This window comes from Sminthopsis crassicaudata, chromosome 2 (genome assembly GCF_048593235.1).
Source record: "Sminthopsis crassicaudata isolate SCR6 chromosome 2, ASM4859323v1, whole genome shotgun sequence".
Taxonomy (NCBI): Eukaryota; Metazoa; Chordata; class Mammalia; order Dasyuromorphia; family Dasyuridae; genus Sminthopsis; species Sminthopsis crassicaudata.
The window spans coordinates 440,246,793-440,262,142 of NC_133618.1; the positions used below are offsets into that span (position 1 = coordinate 440,246,793).

The 15,350-nt window shown below is 37.2% G+C and overlaps 1 protein-coding gene across 6 annotated transcripts in view; it reads left to right on the plus strand.

Annotated features, from left to right (window-relative positions):
* PHF20 (PHD finger protein 20) overlaps positions 1–15,350 on the plus strand; it is a 127,472-nt gene that overhangs the window by 51,592 nt on the left and 60,530 nt on the right. For 5 of the 6 annotated variants that reach the window (XM_074292526.1, XM_074292530.1, XM_074292527.1 and 2 more), the window contains 3 exons: positions 966–1,073; positions 1,743–1,922; positions 2,505–2,684. In XM_074292526.1, coding sequence (XP_074148627.1) covers positions 966–1,073; positions 1,743–1,922; positions 2,505–2,684 — 468 coding nt within the window. The remainder of the gene's footprint in view (positions 1–965; positions 1,074–1,742; positions 1,923–2,504; positions 2,685–15,350) is intronic. The other variant, XM_074292531.1, reaches the window with a different exon arrangement.

Consider the following 15,350-nt stretch of genomic DNA (forward strand, 5'->3'; position numbering starts at 1 on the left):
CTAGATAGGGCTTGAGGGCCATAATCATGTAAAAGATTTTAGGAATTCGACTTTAATATAGAATCTATATAACATTCCTATTGTATACTTAGCAGATAAATCCTTTCACTGAAAGTTCCTATGAAAGCCTAGACCTTGGGAAGTAACCTAGTAAAGCGGAAAGAGCCTTGATTTTGGAGTCAGAGGTTCAAATCCCAATTCTAACACATACTTATGTGATACCTTGAGCAAATCATAACTTTCCTTTGCCTGGGTTTTCTTACCTGTAAAATGAAGAGTTTGGATTAAATAAATTCTGAATGAGGCTCTAGATCTATGATACTAAAGAATAGGAGAAATGGCTTATTCAAAAATACTCACATTGTCAGATATTAATTTATTTGGTTATCATAGTACTTTTGACACTTTAAAGCAGGGGTTCTCAAACTATGGCCCATGCGGCCCACTGAGGAAGTTTATGCGGCTCCTGGGTTATAGCAAATGGGCTGAGGGGCGGAGACAGAGTGTGAGTTTTTGTTTTTACTATAGTCTGGCCCTCCCACAGTCTGAGGAATAGTGAACTGGCCCCCTATTTAAAGAGTTTGAGGATCACTGTTTTAAAGAAAGTTAATTATTTTGACATGTTTGAGTTCTAAGGCTTTGGGGAACATGAATGTAAATTGGGGTAATGGAGGTTGAGTGAAAAATGTCTATAATAGGAGAAAAACAAAAGAGAAGTAGAAAACATATGCTTTATGTTAGTTGTCTATAGCTTTTTTTTTTTTAAGGATGAATAGCTCCTACCTTTATAAGAGGCAATATTGAAATAACTAGAAAAATGTATTTGCTTTTCTAAGATAAAGCACATTAGCTAGTTATAAGACAATTTTCATAAAGAGATGTATGTCTTTGAATATATCAGTGAAGTTGGCTCAGTAAGAAATTGGTTTTCTTCTTATTTTTTAAAATTTGCATTGATTTTGTAGAACCAAATTCCCAGACTTTGCAACCAATAACATTGGAATTAAGACGCCGCAAAATATCAAAAGGAGTTGAAATCCCATTAAAGCGCCCCAGGCTTGAAAAAAATTCCTGTGAGTATTTTGTGTGTGTACAAAAGAAAGGATTTTTAGCTTGATTGGTCAGAAAATTGGTTGATAAAGCTAAACTTAGAACTTTTATCTTATATTCCTCAGTTGTCTTTCACATTTGAAATTATTCCACATTAAAACATGGGGCTAGGCTGGTGTAAACTGAACTGATATTAGAAAAACAATATGCTTTTTTGATGGTGGGCTAATAGTATTGTGTTTATACACAAAGGATAGTACATTTGATTTTGAACCTACTATAGTGTAAGTTTAATGAGTTGACAATTATTTTAGTCTTTCATTCTGAGCAGAATACTGTATAAACTACATTATTGATTTTGAAAATTGGAACTGAATTTGAGTAACTGGAGAAGCCTCTTAATAGACCTTTATAGCTAGGATTTGTGAATGACCCCTATTACATGTATTTTCATGTAGATTTTTATATCTTTATATAAATAAAATTTTCCTTTGGTCACAAAAACACATCCTTTTAAAAAGTATAAGATAAGAAAATGTTTCTTTTAGTATATTAGAGTAAGAGTCTACAAGTCTTTCTTTGAGATAACTGAATATAAGCAGTGAAATCAAGGCTTGAAAGTCGATCATAGCTTTGCTATTTCTGTTGTTAAACTAATCACAACTGACTGCAATTCTGTTAATGGATTTTAGCTCAGGAAAAGCCAAAACCCTACCTGGAAAATAATGACAAAGACTTGACCAGGAGACGATCATCAAGGCTTTCTAATAGTGGAAATCATGAGATCCTAGATGCAGAGTTGGTCATTTCAAATGTGATTGACAGTGTTCCTTCAGAAGATACCTTGCTTCTTGCCAAGGAATCAGAAGAAGGTAAGTCCTGTTTTTACTGAACCAGTTTGCTGCTCTTCTGGTGGATTATTTGTATGCGTTACAGAAATGGAGTTTATTAAACAATTGTATATACCCTTAACAAAAAAAGAAATCTTCTTAAAATTAGATTCTTCAATGTGTTGTAGTGACTTACTATTCTTTCCCAAATTGGTTGAGAGGTTTTCCAAATGTTATAGTTGGGTTCAGGTACTTATAGTAAGAGTTTCAGAAGGTTGGTTTAGATATACACTTATGTAATTCTGCCATTCTATCCAATGAATTTAGATTTTATTTCCTATTCTTTATTCTTCAATATTTTCACTCTCAATGACCTCATTTCTTGCTTTAGCTAGCATCTCCTTTGTTTCCAGCTAGGAATTATGTCAGTCCTAAATGTGTATTTACTTAATTTCAGCTTTGGTTTTTAACAACTTAATGCACATTGTGAAAGTTAATCTTTGTTAGAAAGTAACTGTCTGTCTTCATTGTGTGTTATTGCTCAACTGTCTATTCCATGATTTTTGTGTAAGTTTTTTGACTGGCAAATGTATAGTTGCCATGCTTCCCTTTTTTTTCTTATAGGACAGTTAGAATCTTCTGTCCAATCTGATAAAAGCTCATCTGAACTAACACACCAGTCCTTTGTGGATGGATTGGAGACTGCAGCATTTGATTTGAATTGCAATTCAATGGAAGACAAAGCTGTAGACACTGAACTGTGCTCTCCACTTGCTGATTTGAAAGAAATTTCTGCTGTAACAGGTTCAGATTTAGCCCTAACAAATATAAAACTTGAATATCTTTTATTTGTGATGAATTACTTATAAGAGCTTTCTCATGATTACCTTCTAATAGTACATATTTCTTTGCTCTTGCTTTGATTGCTTCATTAAACAAATTCTGCTTACTTTCTAATAATGATTATTCTTTTTTCATTTAATATATTTAAAAGTTGCATACAGTTTGCATGTGGTGGGGTTTGCTTTCAAACTGTGATTGCAATTCAGCAGCTAGCTAATGCACTTACAAAATTTTAATTGGGTATGAAACCAAACTATTTCTTTTCTGTCTTTGACTTTTTTCCTCCTAAATATTCTAGAGATAATTTGGAAAAAAAAATTGTATGTTATGTGAAAGTTAAATAATTGAAATAGAAAGGAAAATGTTTATAACATAAATATGAACATATACTATAATATAAAGTCCCAGAATCTATAAGACAACTTAATTTTCCAGCAGAACCCAACAGGGATTATAGTTTGTAGTAGCAATATTATTATTCTAATGGAAAAATTCAAAAGAAAATACGTAGTAGTGGGTCCATCCCTCCTTTAGAGTTTATGCCATTTAGTTGAGTTCCTGAGATACTTTTGACCATATCTGTTGGGGCCAGTGAAAAGGATCTTTACTTGGATTTTTGTACTCTTGCTCTTTCCCTCTCTTTCCCACTCCTCATCCTTTTCCCATTCTTTTTTCCTTTCCTTCCCTCTCCCATCTCATCTATCCCTTTCTCTCTTTCTATTTCTTGCTTTCTCTGACTTTAAGTCTTCTAAAAATCCTACTTCTGTAGGAAGCCTTTCTTAATTCTTCTTAATTTTAGTGCCTTCCCTCTGTTGCTTTCCAGCTTAACCTTTATATAACTTGTTTTTACATAGCTGTTTGCATCTTGTCTTCCCCATTAGATTAGTATGAGTCTCTCTAGTTCAGGGGCTATCTTTTTTACCTTTCTTTGCATCTTTAATTTATTATTTGACATGGTACCTGGCACATTTTTGTTGTGTTCAATTGTGTCCAAATTTTTGTGACCCCATTTGGGGTTTTCTTGACAAAGATAATTATTTTACAGATGAGGAACTGAAGCAGACAGTTAAGTGACTTGCCAATGGTCATATAGCTAAGTGTCAGAGGATGGATTTGAACTCAGGTCTTTCTTCTAGGTCAGTGTTCTATCCATGCACCAAAACAACATATTTTGAAAGATATTTTGTTTGTTTGTTTGTTGTTATTTTTTGAGAGACAACTGGGAGTTGTGTCCTGACTCCAAGGCTGTGTCCACTTCACCATTTAGATATTTTATTATATTATATTTATATTTTATTATAATGATAAGGTTTAGAATTAGAGAACCAAAATGAGATTAGGGTTTCTGGTAGTCAGGGAGTTAAATGATGAGGTCTAGTGTCAGGTTTGGGGTTCAGGGAACCAAATGGAGAGGTTTGGCTCCCCTACAACCCCTTGGGATTCAGCACAAGGATAGGGAATTTTGGAGAATTCCCTTCTGGTGGCGCAGAGGTTTTCTGTAAAAGAATTTACAGACTTGAAAATCCAGATTAATAAAAAGGTTTATTATGAGGATTGGAAGTAAGGAGAGGCATAAAGTCTGGTTAGGGAAATAGATGAGGGTAAAAAGAGGGTGGCACTGGAAAAGAATATTCCAGTGGATAGAGGCTCCTTGGCATCCCAAGCATGGCATAGTTGGCATGTTTGAACCTCTGCCAACCGAAGATTTTAGTTTGCCTCTTTTATATTGAATGTCTTCTTGGGTGCTGGGACAGCTGGGGGTTGCTCTGGAGGGCTGAGGACAGCTTGAGTTGAATTGAATGGAAGATTTACATTTGAATAGGATAGGAATTTTCTAGCTTTAGACTCAACTAGCCCCACCTAGGTAAACCACTTTTATCTGATTCCCTGGGATGGTCTCTCACTGAGGCAGGGTTAAAGGAGATTTTTTTCCTTCTAGGATTTTCAGAGTTCCTGGGTCCCCTTTTCATTCCCCCTTCAAGCAGTCACCTCCAAATGCATTTGGGATAAAAGGTTGAAGAGTTCTTCTTCATGGACTGCTTTGAGCTGTCAAGGATGGTAGAAGGTTCATGCCAGGAGGTGAAATGTAAGGTGTGGGGTCTGAAAACGGTAGCAGGGCATCTAAGGGGTCAGTCCTGGTCAGTTGTCCCCAGTCAGTCGTCCCATGTTCTCCCGGCTGAAGGGCAGTTGAGAATCCAAAGTTTGAAGCCTAGAGAAAATAGATCTCAGGAGCAGATTAAAAGTGGGCTGTCATCCAGGATTGAGATGGCAATGTTCAGGAATGGGGCCTTTAGCAGGAAATGCATCAGGTCCCTTTTGTGGGCTGCCAGTAAGAATGCTGATGGCCCATCTAACAATATTGAATGCCAAAGAAAAGTATAAGAGAAAATGCTAGGAAGCAGAGTTTAGCCCTTTCACTCTAATTTCTAGGAAAACTAATTTCACCCTGTCAGGGTGGCAGGGATTAAAGGTGTGGACTCAAGAGAGTCAGGCTAGGCAGGAGGCCTTGATACCTATTAGGTTTAATAAGCCACTGATGTTCATAGGCTTTAAAAAAAAATGCTCTGAATCCCTGGGGTTAATATTTAGACCTCTTCCTTTACAAGGCTTTTTATTAAAAACAGCCACTGATTTTTTGGGGGAGGCATGGTCTAGGGATGGGTGTGTCTCTGCTTGTCGTGGCTGCAGATCAAGATAAGAATGCAGTTTAAGCTTTTACAAATCTCCTATCTGAACTGTTTTTTGTTTGTTTGTTTGTTTGTTTATTTTTAATAGTGAGTTGGTCGGTTCCTCAGTCTCACCATAAAAATCACCAAGATGGTTGGGCAAAGATTCTGAGCCTTCCTCCTTACTATGCCCACTCTTTATGGGGGAGAAGCAGAAGAGGCCAGAGAGAGTGCAAAGTAGCAGCACTGCCTGCCCAGCTTACTGGCCCCCAGGTGTTTAGGCTGTCTTGGTGGATAAAAGGGGAAACAGGGCCAGACCCCAAATTCTTTCCCGAGAGCAGGATGCTGAGGGGCGGGGCACGAAGTTCAACCCCTGTGGTGGAAAGACAGTTCCTCCAGTGCTCCTCTTGCTTGAATTTAGGACAGGGACTGGGGTCTCCTCAGACAGTTTCCATGACACCTACAGCACAAACTTTTGGGGTTCCTGGCCTAGGTCTGAGAGGGATTTGCAGTAACAAGGCACCTCCCCTCGGAATGTCCTTTCAGGAGGCAGAAGTTGCCCTGAGAAGAAAAGAGCTGAGAGTCTCAGGTTTTAGTTCAGGTGAGAATTTTAAAAGAAAACCAACAGTTGCTTGTAGCAGCAGAGTGGGAGAAACATTGAGGGCTCAGAAAGGGCTCTTCAAGTTTTGGCCTTAGACTCCTGAAAAAGTTGGGGGGTGGGTCCCAGGTTTTTCTTTAGACTCGGAAAGTCTTTGGCTTTGAAAGAGACACTCCCACAGCCATTTCTGCCTGAGGGCAGAAGTCAGAATCAGTCCCAGCATTTGAAAGAAAAAACAAAAGGCACTTTAAGAGCACACTTTTAAGATGGAAAGAAGGCTCCTTTCCAGGGCTCCAAAGAGTAGAGAGTTGGTGCATGGAGGGAGATTGGCCCTTTCAGCTAATATAATCAGTGTTCAGATTTTGAGATTGAGGTATTTTTCAAGCTGAGTGTCTCAGCATTAAGAGACAGCCTAAAGGTGAGTCTTTAGGGATAAGGAAACAGGTTCCAAGCTTTCCCAATTCTATAGCTTTTCCATTCTCTATAGGTGTCCCTAAGAGAGAGAAAGATATGACCAAAACTTTAATTTTTGTCAATTCGCAGTTTTTTCCATAAGCGTCCTTATGGAAAGATTCTGCTGAGAGTAGAAGCTCTAGACATCATTGACCATGCCCCAAGGGGTTGAGCTGTCCCACCTTGCTATGGAAAGGATGGGGTGGTAGCTTACTGGAGGGGAAAAAAAAACAAAACAAAAACAAAAAACCTCTCTTGAACTGTCACCAAGTGGGAAATCAGAAAGACTGAAATCCTTGACCTCTAGGGGAAAAAAAAGGCTTTAGTGTTCTTCATTTAATAGTCTCCCCTGACTTTAGACAGTATTCATATTCTACAGCTCCCTGTCCTTCTCTGGAGGAGAGCAACAAAATGCTCCTTGAGGTATAATGCCAGAGAAACTGAGGCAGAACTGTGGCACAACAGAGCAAAGGAGAATGTGTCAGGGACTAGCTATAGAATAGAGAACAAGTCTAGAGACACCACAAGAAACCCCACAAGGGAATTCTGCAAGTTAGAAAAAAGGCAACAGGAAAGGCCTTTTTCTTTTAAAGGTGTTCACCAAATTTTAAGTAGTTAAGGAATTTTCAAATAGTTTGTCTCTCCCTATAGCTCTTTATTTCTTGCTGCAGTCAGGGAATGAGAAGAGAAAATAAAGAAGCCATCTTCACTCTATTAACAATGTAAATTTGTTTTGGAATTTTATTCCAAAGGTCTTTCTTGAAACTGCAACCTAGCCAGCTTTGGAACTTAAAAAAGAAACTTTGGGGGCAGCTAGGTGGCGCAGTGGGTAGAGCACCAGCCTTGAATTCAGGAGGACCCGAGTTCAAATTTGATCTCAGACACTTAACACTTATTAGCTGTGTGACCCTGGGCAAGTCACTTAACCCCAGCCTCAAAAAGAAAAGAAACCTTTATTGTTGGCAGGGGTATAGAATGCCAATCCAGAAAAATAGAGAATGTGCTAAGAGCAAAAGTTTTTGGGACTGAGAAAATTAGGAGGGAAAAGTTCCCACCTATAAAGTTGGGTAGGAAAGTGAGAGAAAGGACATAGCCTGCTTCTATGACTAGGCTTTTCATCTCTCCACAAGCAGCTGAGGAAATGGCACTTTAAGCAAGTGCTCTGAGGCTAGGAAAAGAAAAAAAAAAAAAAAATGAGAGCAGTTTGGAATCCCCTGTCTTCAAAAGGCTGTGACAAGCGGTACTGTTCTAAGTCAGGATAGATAGAGATCTGGGAAACCAAGTCTGGTTTTAAAATGTATGGGACAAGCATGCTTCCTGAGAGAGCTGGAAGCTGTTGTGGCTCCTTTAAGAGCCAGGCTAAGGGTCTGGAAGGGTTGTGGCCCACTTATCCAGATTGCCAGTAAACTTGAAAAACTTTATCAGAGATTTGAGAAGGTAAGATTGAGTCCCCAATCTCTCTACTTTATAGTGCCCCAATAAGGGGACAAGATAGGAGCATTTAAATGACAGGTTGCCAAGCCATAAAGGAGAGGTCTTGAGTTCCCCTGTGTTCTCCACTCTCTGGGGGAAGGTGTTATTGAGGATGGGGGAGAAAGAAACTTTCTGGCACTTTCTGGATAGGTAGGGCTCTGCTGTCGATTCTAGGTTGGAACTTGAGGGGGAGGGGACTCTCGTCTGAATCCCACCCCTGTCCAGGGAATAGCAGCCAAGAGAAGTCTTTTACCTTGTCTGGAGTTAATTGAGTTTTCTCTCTGGGAGAATACTGCTCCAACAGCTCAAAACCCAAAGTGGTTCTGAGTGTCGAGAGTTTTGGGGTTCCGTTTGTTTGCCAAATGATGTCTACTTTTTTGGGTTCCTGATTAGGGAACCAAAATGATAAGGTTTAGATTTAGGGAACCAAAATGAGATTAGGATTTCTGGTGCTCAGGGTTAAATGATAACCTAGTGGCAGGTTTGGGGTTCAGGGAACAAAATGGAGAGGTCTGGCTCCCCTGCAATCCCTTGGGATTCAGCACAAGGATAGGGAGTTTTGGGGAACTCCCTTCTGGTGGCGCAGAGGTTCTCTGTAAAAGAATTTACAGACCTGAAAACCTAGATTGATAAACAAGATTTATTATGGGGATTGGAAGTAAGGTTAAAAATCCTGACAGAGAGGCATGAAGTCTGGTTAGGGAAATAGGTGAGGGTAAAGAGAGGGTGGCACTGGAAAAGAATATTCTAGTGGACAGAGGCTCCTTGGCATCCCAAGCATGGCATAGATGGCATGTTTGGAACCTCTGCCAAGAGAAGATTTTAGTTTGCCTCTTTTATATTGAATGTCTTCTTGGGTACTGGGACAGCTCCAGTTGGCTACCAGCTGGGGGTTGCTCTTGATGGGGCTGACGACAGCTTAAGTTGAATTGAGTGGAAAAGCAACATTTGAATAGGGTTGGAATTCTCTAGCTCTAGACTCAACCAGCCCTACCTAGGTAAACCACTTTTATCTGATTCTCTGGGGTGGTCACTCATTTAGGCAGAGTTGAAGTTTTTTTCCTTCAAGGATTTTTTAGTTTTTGGTTCCCCTCTTCAATAACACTTAAAGAATTTAAGACTTTTTGTGCTTAATACATTCCTTATGTCTTTATAGCTGCTTAGTAGGTGCTTAATCAGTTTTTGTTGACTAATTGGCTGTAGCAGAGACTTTTAACAAACAATCTAGATGCATAAATTTATAACATAATTTTAAAATAAATCTGATAGAGTCTTTGGTAGATTGTCTAGTTTATTGGTATAGGAAGTACTGAAGTTATCGTTTTGAGATAACACTAGAAAATAGGGGAAGGTCATTTATAGCTATGATCCCACAACTGGGGAGTAATAGGTAAAAATGATGAGTATATATTGAGAAGTTCTCATAACATAGCTGTCTCTTATTCTGTATATATTCATCAAGCCAGTTAAAAAGTTAAAAAAAAAGCAAAGTCCATCTCATTTTTCATTTATAATACTGTAAGACTTTAGATTATGAAATTAGGTTTTTAAATTTTAATGTACTTGTCATTTTAAACAAAACAGTGTTTTGTGCCAAATGTAAAAGTATTTTCATAATATTGAATAAACTTATGTGGGTCAATTCATTTTCCCCCAAAAAAGTTTAATTTCAGATATTGAAAAGAATATTAACTTTTCACCTATCAACAGTGAAGGCAAAATCTATTTAAAAAAAGAACAAATTTTGGAAGCTGTCTTGGTGTAACAGGTCTTAAAGGCCTAATACTTCTTGTACTTTTCATTTTTTTAGGCCTTTATAGCTGCTGTATACTTGTCTAAATATGGTTTCATAATAACTGCTTAAAAGATTGACTTATCTCCATTTTTTACTATTTCAGCTTATTGTGTTTCAGTGGATTTGGAATCAGAGGAGAGATTTGAAATTTGCTCCTGTTGCTTACTTCCATTGTAACATTGCAAACATTCTTTTAAGGCTTAGTTCTTTTCTCATTAAACTGGAGGGGACTAGATTAGATGTTAAATCAATCAGTAATTATTTAATAAACATCTACTGTGTTCCAGGCACTAAATGAGACTGGAAATACAAATACAAAAGTGAGACAGCTCTTGTTCTTTTGGGGCTTTTCTTCTCCTGGAGGATATAAAATGTTCACAGAGTATAAAGATAGAATAGTTGCAAAATAAAGGGAGGGTGAATAAATGAGGGTAGTGTTAATCAATGTGTGTAACAACTGGGGTAGTCAGAAAAATATTCTTAAGGAGGTACAATTGAGCTAAGCTTTGAAGGGAGCTTCTCAGAGGCTGAGTACAGAAGTGGGGTGCTAGAAGTGGAGAACAGCTTGTGCAAAGCATAGAGACTGGATAGAGACTATTTGATATGAGCAACAATAACTAGGGCATTCTAGCCTGGAGCATAATGTACACAAGGAAGTAATGTATAATCAGTCTGGAATGACAAACTGGAGCCAGATAATGTAGGAAATTGAGGACCCAAGAGACTTTACCTTTCATCCTACAGCCCAAGGGAAGCTTTTTGAGTAGAGGGGTAACATGGTTTAACTTCTGCTTTAGTTTCAGTTTGATAGGGATATGGAGGATGGAGTAAAAGAAACTGGATGTAAGGAGGCCAGAGTAGTAGACTGTTGAGCAGTCTGGGTTAGAAAAGCTTGAACTAGGTTGATTGTACTGCTAATGGAGAGGAGGTAGATATGAGAATGTGTTGGTAGAATTCTATAAAACTTGGTAACTGATTGGTAAGAAAGAGAAGTTGATCTTGTGCCTTAGTTTGGGCACCCATAACAGAAGGGCTAAGTAAGAATAGGGAGACCATGAGTTTAGGTAGGAAAATAAAGAATTCTGTTTTGAATATGGTACATTTTACCTACCTCTGGGAGATCCAGGTAAAGATGTCTAATTGATGAGGTTTAGATTTGGGGGACTCAAATGAAATTAGGGTTTCTGATGGTCAGGGAATTAAATGAGGCCTAGTGGTTAGGATTTGGAGTTTATGGGAACTTCCTTCTTGGCAGTGCAGAGATTGTAAAGGAATTTACAGACCTGACCTAGATTGATAAAAGAGGTTTATTATGGGGATTGGAAGTAAGGTTAGAAATCTTAAGGAACTAGGTGAGGGTAAAGAGAAGATAGCAGTATTCCAGTGGGCAGAAACATCCTGGCTGTACAAGGGCACTGCCAAAGTCCATCTGCAAAAGCCTTAGTTGATGGAAGCTCATTATATTGCTTGTCTTGGTGGGGGTTGGGAAGATCATTAGAATGGGGGCTGTGAGAGCCCAAGTTGGCTCAATTCCAGTGGGGGCTGGGACAAGCCTGGATCTCCTACTGAAATCTAAAGGGATGCTTTTGACCAGGATTTGTTAATCAAAGGTCCTGGATTGATAATGCATCCGCCAGGAGGGGCTGGGAGTAAACTGACAGGAATATAATCAATCTGAAAGGAATCACAAATGTAGTTTCTTAAAGGGACCCACAACCTGCTTCATAATAGGGGTTAGGATTCTTTCAGAGCTGTCTGGGGCAGAAATAGATCCTATTGTGAAGTGTTGGCCTCTTAACTACTTCAGGATTTAATTCTACTCGTCCTGGTGGATGATCTCAGCTTTGCTATTGTTTGCATCAGAATTTTCTGCTTATCATGTCCAAATAATTTACAACTTAATAATAGCTTGGGGAGAGTAAATCTTAAAAGCAGGTCAGCCAATTAAATAGTTTCAGTTTTGAACAGTATAGATCTCATGATGGTATTATTGTTGAATCAAAGGATATGCATAGTTTAATAGCATTTTTGGAATAGTTTCAAATTGCTTTCCAAATGTTTAGATGAGATCATTGCTCCAAGAAGGGTGTACCCTCTTCCCAAATTTGCCTTTTAGGAATCCACTCAGAAGTCTGGTCTTTACCAACTCTATTTCTTTAAGGAAGGATCTGATGTAAAATGACCTCTGTTATCTTATGATAGGAAACCAAAATCTTAGTGAGTAATACCACAAGTTAGGTGATACAGATGATAGGCATTAAGATTATAAGTCTTAAAGTCCTCATATCAGTCATATGTAAATTAGATACTGGGAAATAAAACATTTTGACCATCTTTATTTGGAATAAGTATTTCTTCTCTGTGACCTGCTTTCTGAGTGCCTTTTTCATACCAGTATTTTCCCCCCTTTTCTATTAATAAAATTCTCCAAATTAGAATTGAATGCCACTTTACTATAAATATTCCTGTCATCACAATGTTAAAAAGGTAGAAGAGAAGAATAGAAGAAATGACAGATGTATGAAAATAACTTAGGAGAAAAATATTTAAGGTTACAATGGAGTCATTAATTTGTGGATATTACATAGTCCAAGAAATGTTAATTATTGCAGTTATAATTCTATTTCCTGTTTTAACTTTATTTCCTTTTAGTTCTTCTCAATTGATGGTGCCTTTTTAGTTTTTATTGGCTTGTGTGTGTGTGTATATATATATATATATATATATATGTGTGTGTGTCTGTGTGTGTGTGTGTGTATATATATATATGTGTGTGTGTGTGTGTGTGTGTGTGTGTATATATATATATATATATATGTATATATATATATATATAAAACATTCCCCTGAATGCTGTTCCCTAGCTTTTGTTTTTGTCCTTGTAGGTGTAGACAATTAACTTGGTGACCTTATGAGCTTTCATGGATTTATGGTTGGAAAGTATGTTTTTAATTATTCTGCATAGTTTTCAACTTTTTTATGCACTACTATGTAGTCAGGTTTTATAAAAATGCTGTGCACAGTTAAGATATATCTATATACACACATATATTCCTCTATTCTCATTCAGTAATTAGAGATCTATCATAACTAACTTTTCCAAAATTCTGTTCAGGTCTTTAATTTCTTTTTTGTTCTCTTCTTTTTCTATATTTGTCTATATCTGAAATGGGTAAATTTTTGTGCTCTACTATTATAGTTTCATGGGCTTTCATCTTTATAAGAAATATTCTTTTCTAGAAATATTTAGATAATATTCTGATATACTTACATAAAATATTAATATTAATTGTTGATGATTTCTTTAAGTATATGATGTATTTTTCTCCTTTTTATTTTTAAACTTATGCTTATTTTTATTATTGCAATGTTTAAGATCATGATTTCTGCCCTTGTTCTTTGTATGTATATACATATATATTTTACAAATTCCTTATTTTGAGGGAAGCACTTTGCAAACTTTTTTTGGTGCTTCAAAAATGATTTTATTATTTATTATTATTAATTCTTGTATTTTCAATTAATCTTTATTTATCTGCCCCTTCTAATACTTGAGACTCTCACAACCTCAATTGAACAAATTACTGGAAAAACTCCAAAAAATTTAAGTCCCTCAAAGTTGAATATTAAGGACAAACAAATATATAATAGCTATTTCTGAAAAGTATGGCTTTTTTTGCATGTTATATTCATCAACTCTCATTTAGGACATGATTGGCATGTTCCCTTTTCATTATTTTGGATTTGATGAGATCTAGAATTGGTTTAAATTAATTTAAATTTAATAGAAATTAGGTTTAATTGAGGTCTATTGGCAGGCTTGGGGTACAGGGAGTCAAATAGAGCTTCCCTGCAATCCCTTTGGATTCACCAAGGATACAGAGTTAAATGAGGTCTAGTAGCGGCTTGAGAGTACCCTATAAAGGAATTTACAGACCGAAAAACCTAGATTGATAAAAGATTCTAATTAGTAAAAAGTGAAGGTAGAGATAAAAGGCACCGGAAATAGGATTCCAGTGGATAGAGATCCTTGGCATGCCAGACATAAGGCTGGCATGTTTGGAACCTCTGCAAAGAGAGGGCTCCAGCTTGGCTCTTTTATGATGAGAGATTTAACTAGAGGGGGCTGTGGGTGGAGTCCTGGAGTTTCATCCAGGTTAGAATTTGAATTTAATTCAATGAGTTTCTGGACTGAGCCAGATAACAAAGATGAACTATTTGTGCTTAGGGTGGACTCGCCTCCCTGAGGCCAAGTCCAAGGAGGTTTTCTCCTTTAAGGATTTTTTAGAGTTTTGGGGTTTCCTCCTCAGGATTTAGCTTATCATTTTTACTGATCAGAGTTTTAAACTCCTTCAAAAATGTTTTTCTGTACAGTATTACTATTGTATAGAGATTTTTCTAATTCTGTTTATTTCACTCTGTATCAGTTACTGAAGTCTTCTAGTTTCTTCATTTCTTATGACAGATTTTCATTATATTCACATCACAATTTGTTTAACCATTCTCCAAGAGGAGGACACCCTTTTAGTTTCCAACTTTTGATCATCACAAAAATTACTGTTACAAATATTTTTGTACATCAAGGTCCTTTTTCTTATCCTTTTATTTTGGAGAAGGGGAAGCCAAGATCGATATAGCTGAAACAAAGGGTATAGAACAGTTAACACATTGATTTTTGACTATCTTCCTAAGTGATGGACATCTATTTTATTTTGAGTTCTTTGTTTTTCTATAAGTGTTGCTATGAATATTTTGGTGTGTATGGGATAGTTTTATCTATCTTTATCTTCTTGGGACATATGTACCCAAAGTGAGATCTTGGGATTGAAGAGTTTTTACAATTTGGTTGAGTGATACAGTCTTAAAAATCTTGCTTGTGGATGAGAGATGGGTACTTTTTGCAGGAGAGCCCGAGAAAGCATTTCCCCAAATCTTTGGGTCATTATGTACTTTCTCCATTGGCAGTGTCTTTTTGTTTTGCTGATGGGTTGTGAACTCTTAGCTCTCCCAATTTAAGGTATGTTATTTTCAGAGGCTGTGTCATACTCAATTTTTGATTAGTTTAGAAGAGCCAGTTTTGCTTTTTTTTATCCAAATTTTTTGCTTTTTTTTTTTTGGTGGGAAGTATTGACTCACTCAACAAGTATTTATTAAGTGTCTTCTGTGTGCCCAGCACTGCTCTTAAGAAGTGATACAAAGACAAAAATAGCAGTCCTGCCATGAAAAAGGCCACTCTTCTTTTGGAAACAATATATGTTCATTTAAGTAAATAGAAAAGAAGTGTAAATGTAATATGTTTGGGGAGGGCACTAACTACTGAAATAACAGGAAATATCTCCTGAAGGAGAATGTTTCTTGAAGTTCAAAGGCTCCTGCAATCAGAGATGATGAGGTAGGATAGCCTAAGGCCTTGGAGGCAGGAGACTGAATATGGTGAAGGGAGAGAAGTCCATAGGCCATATGGCTGCAGTCAAGAGTTTGTGGCGGAGATTAATGAAGATTGAGTATGGCAGAATAGCCTGAACTTCAGATATCAATCATGTGACACCTCTGTACCCATGGAGTTGGGAACTAGACTTTACTGCTACTTATTTAATAATGAAGTCGAGTAACATTAAACCCTTAATATAAGAATTCCCATG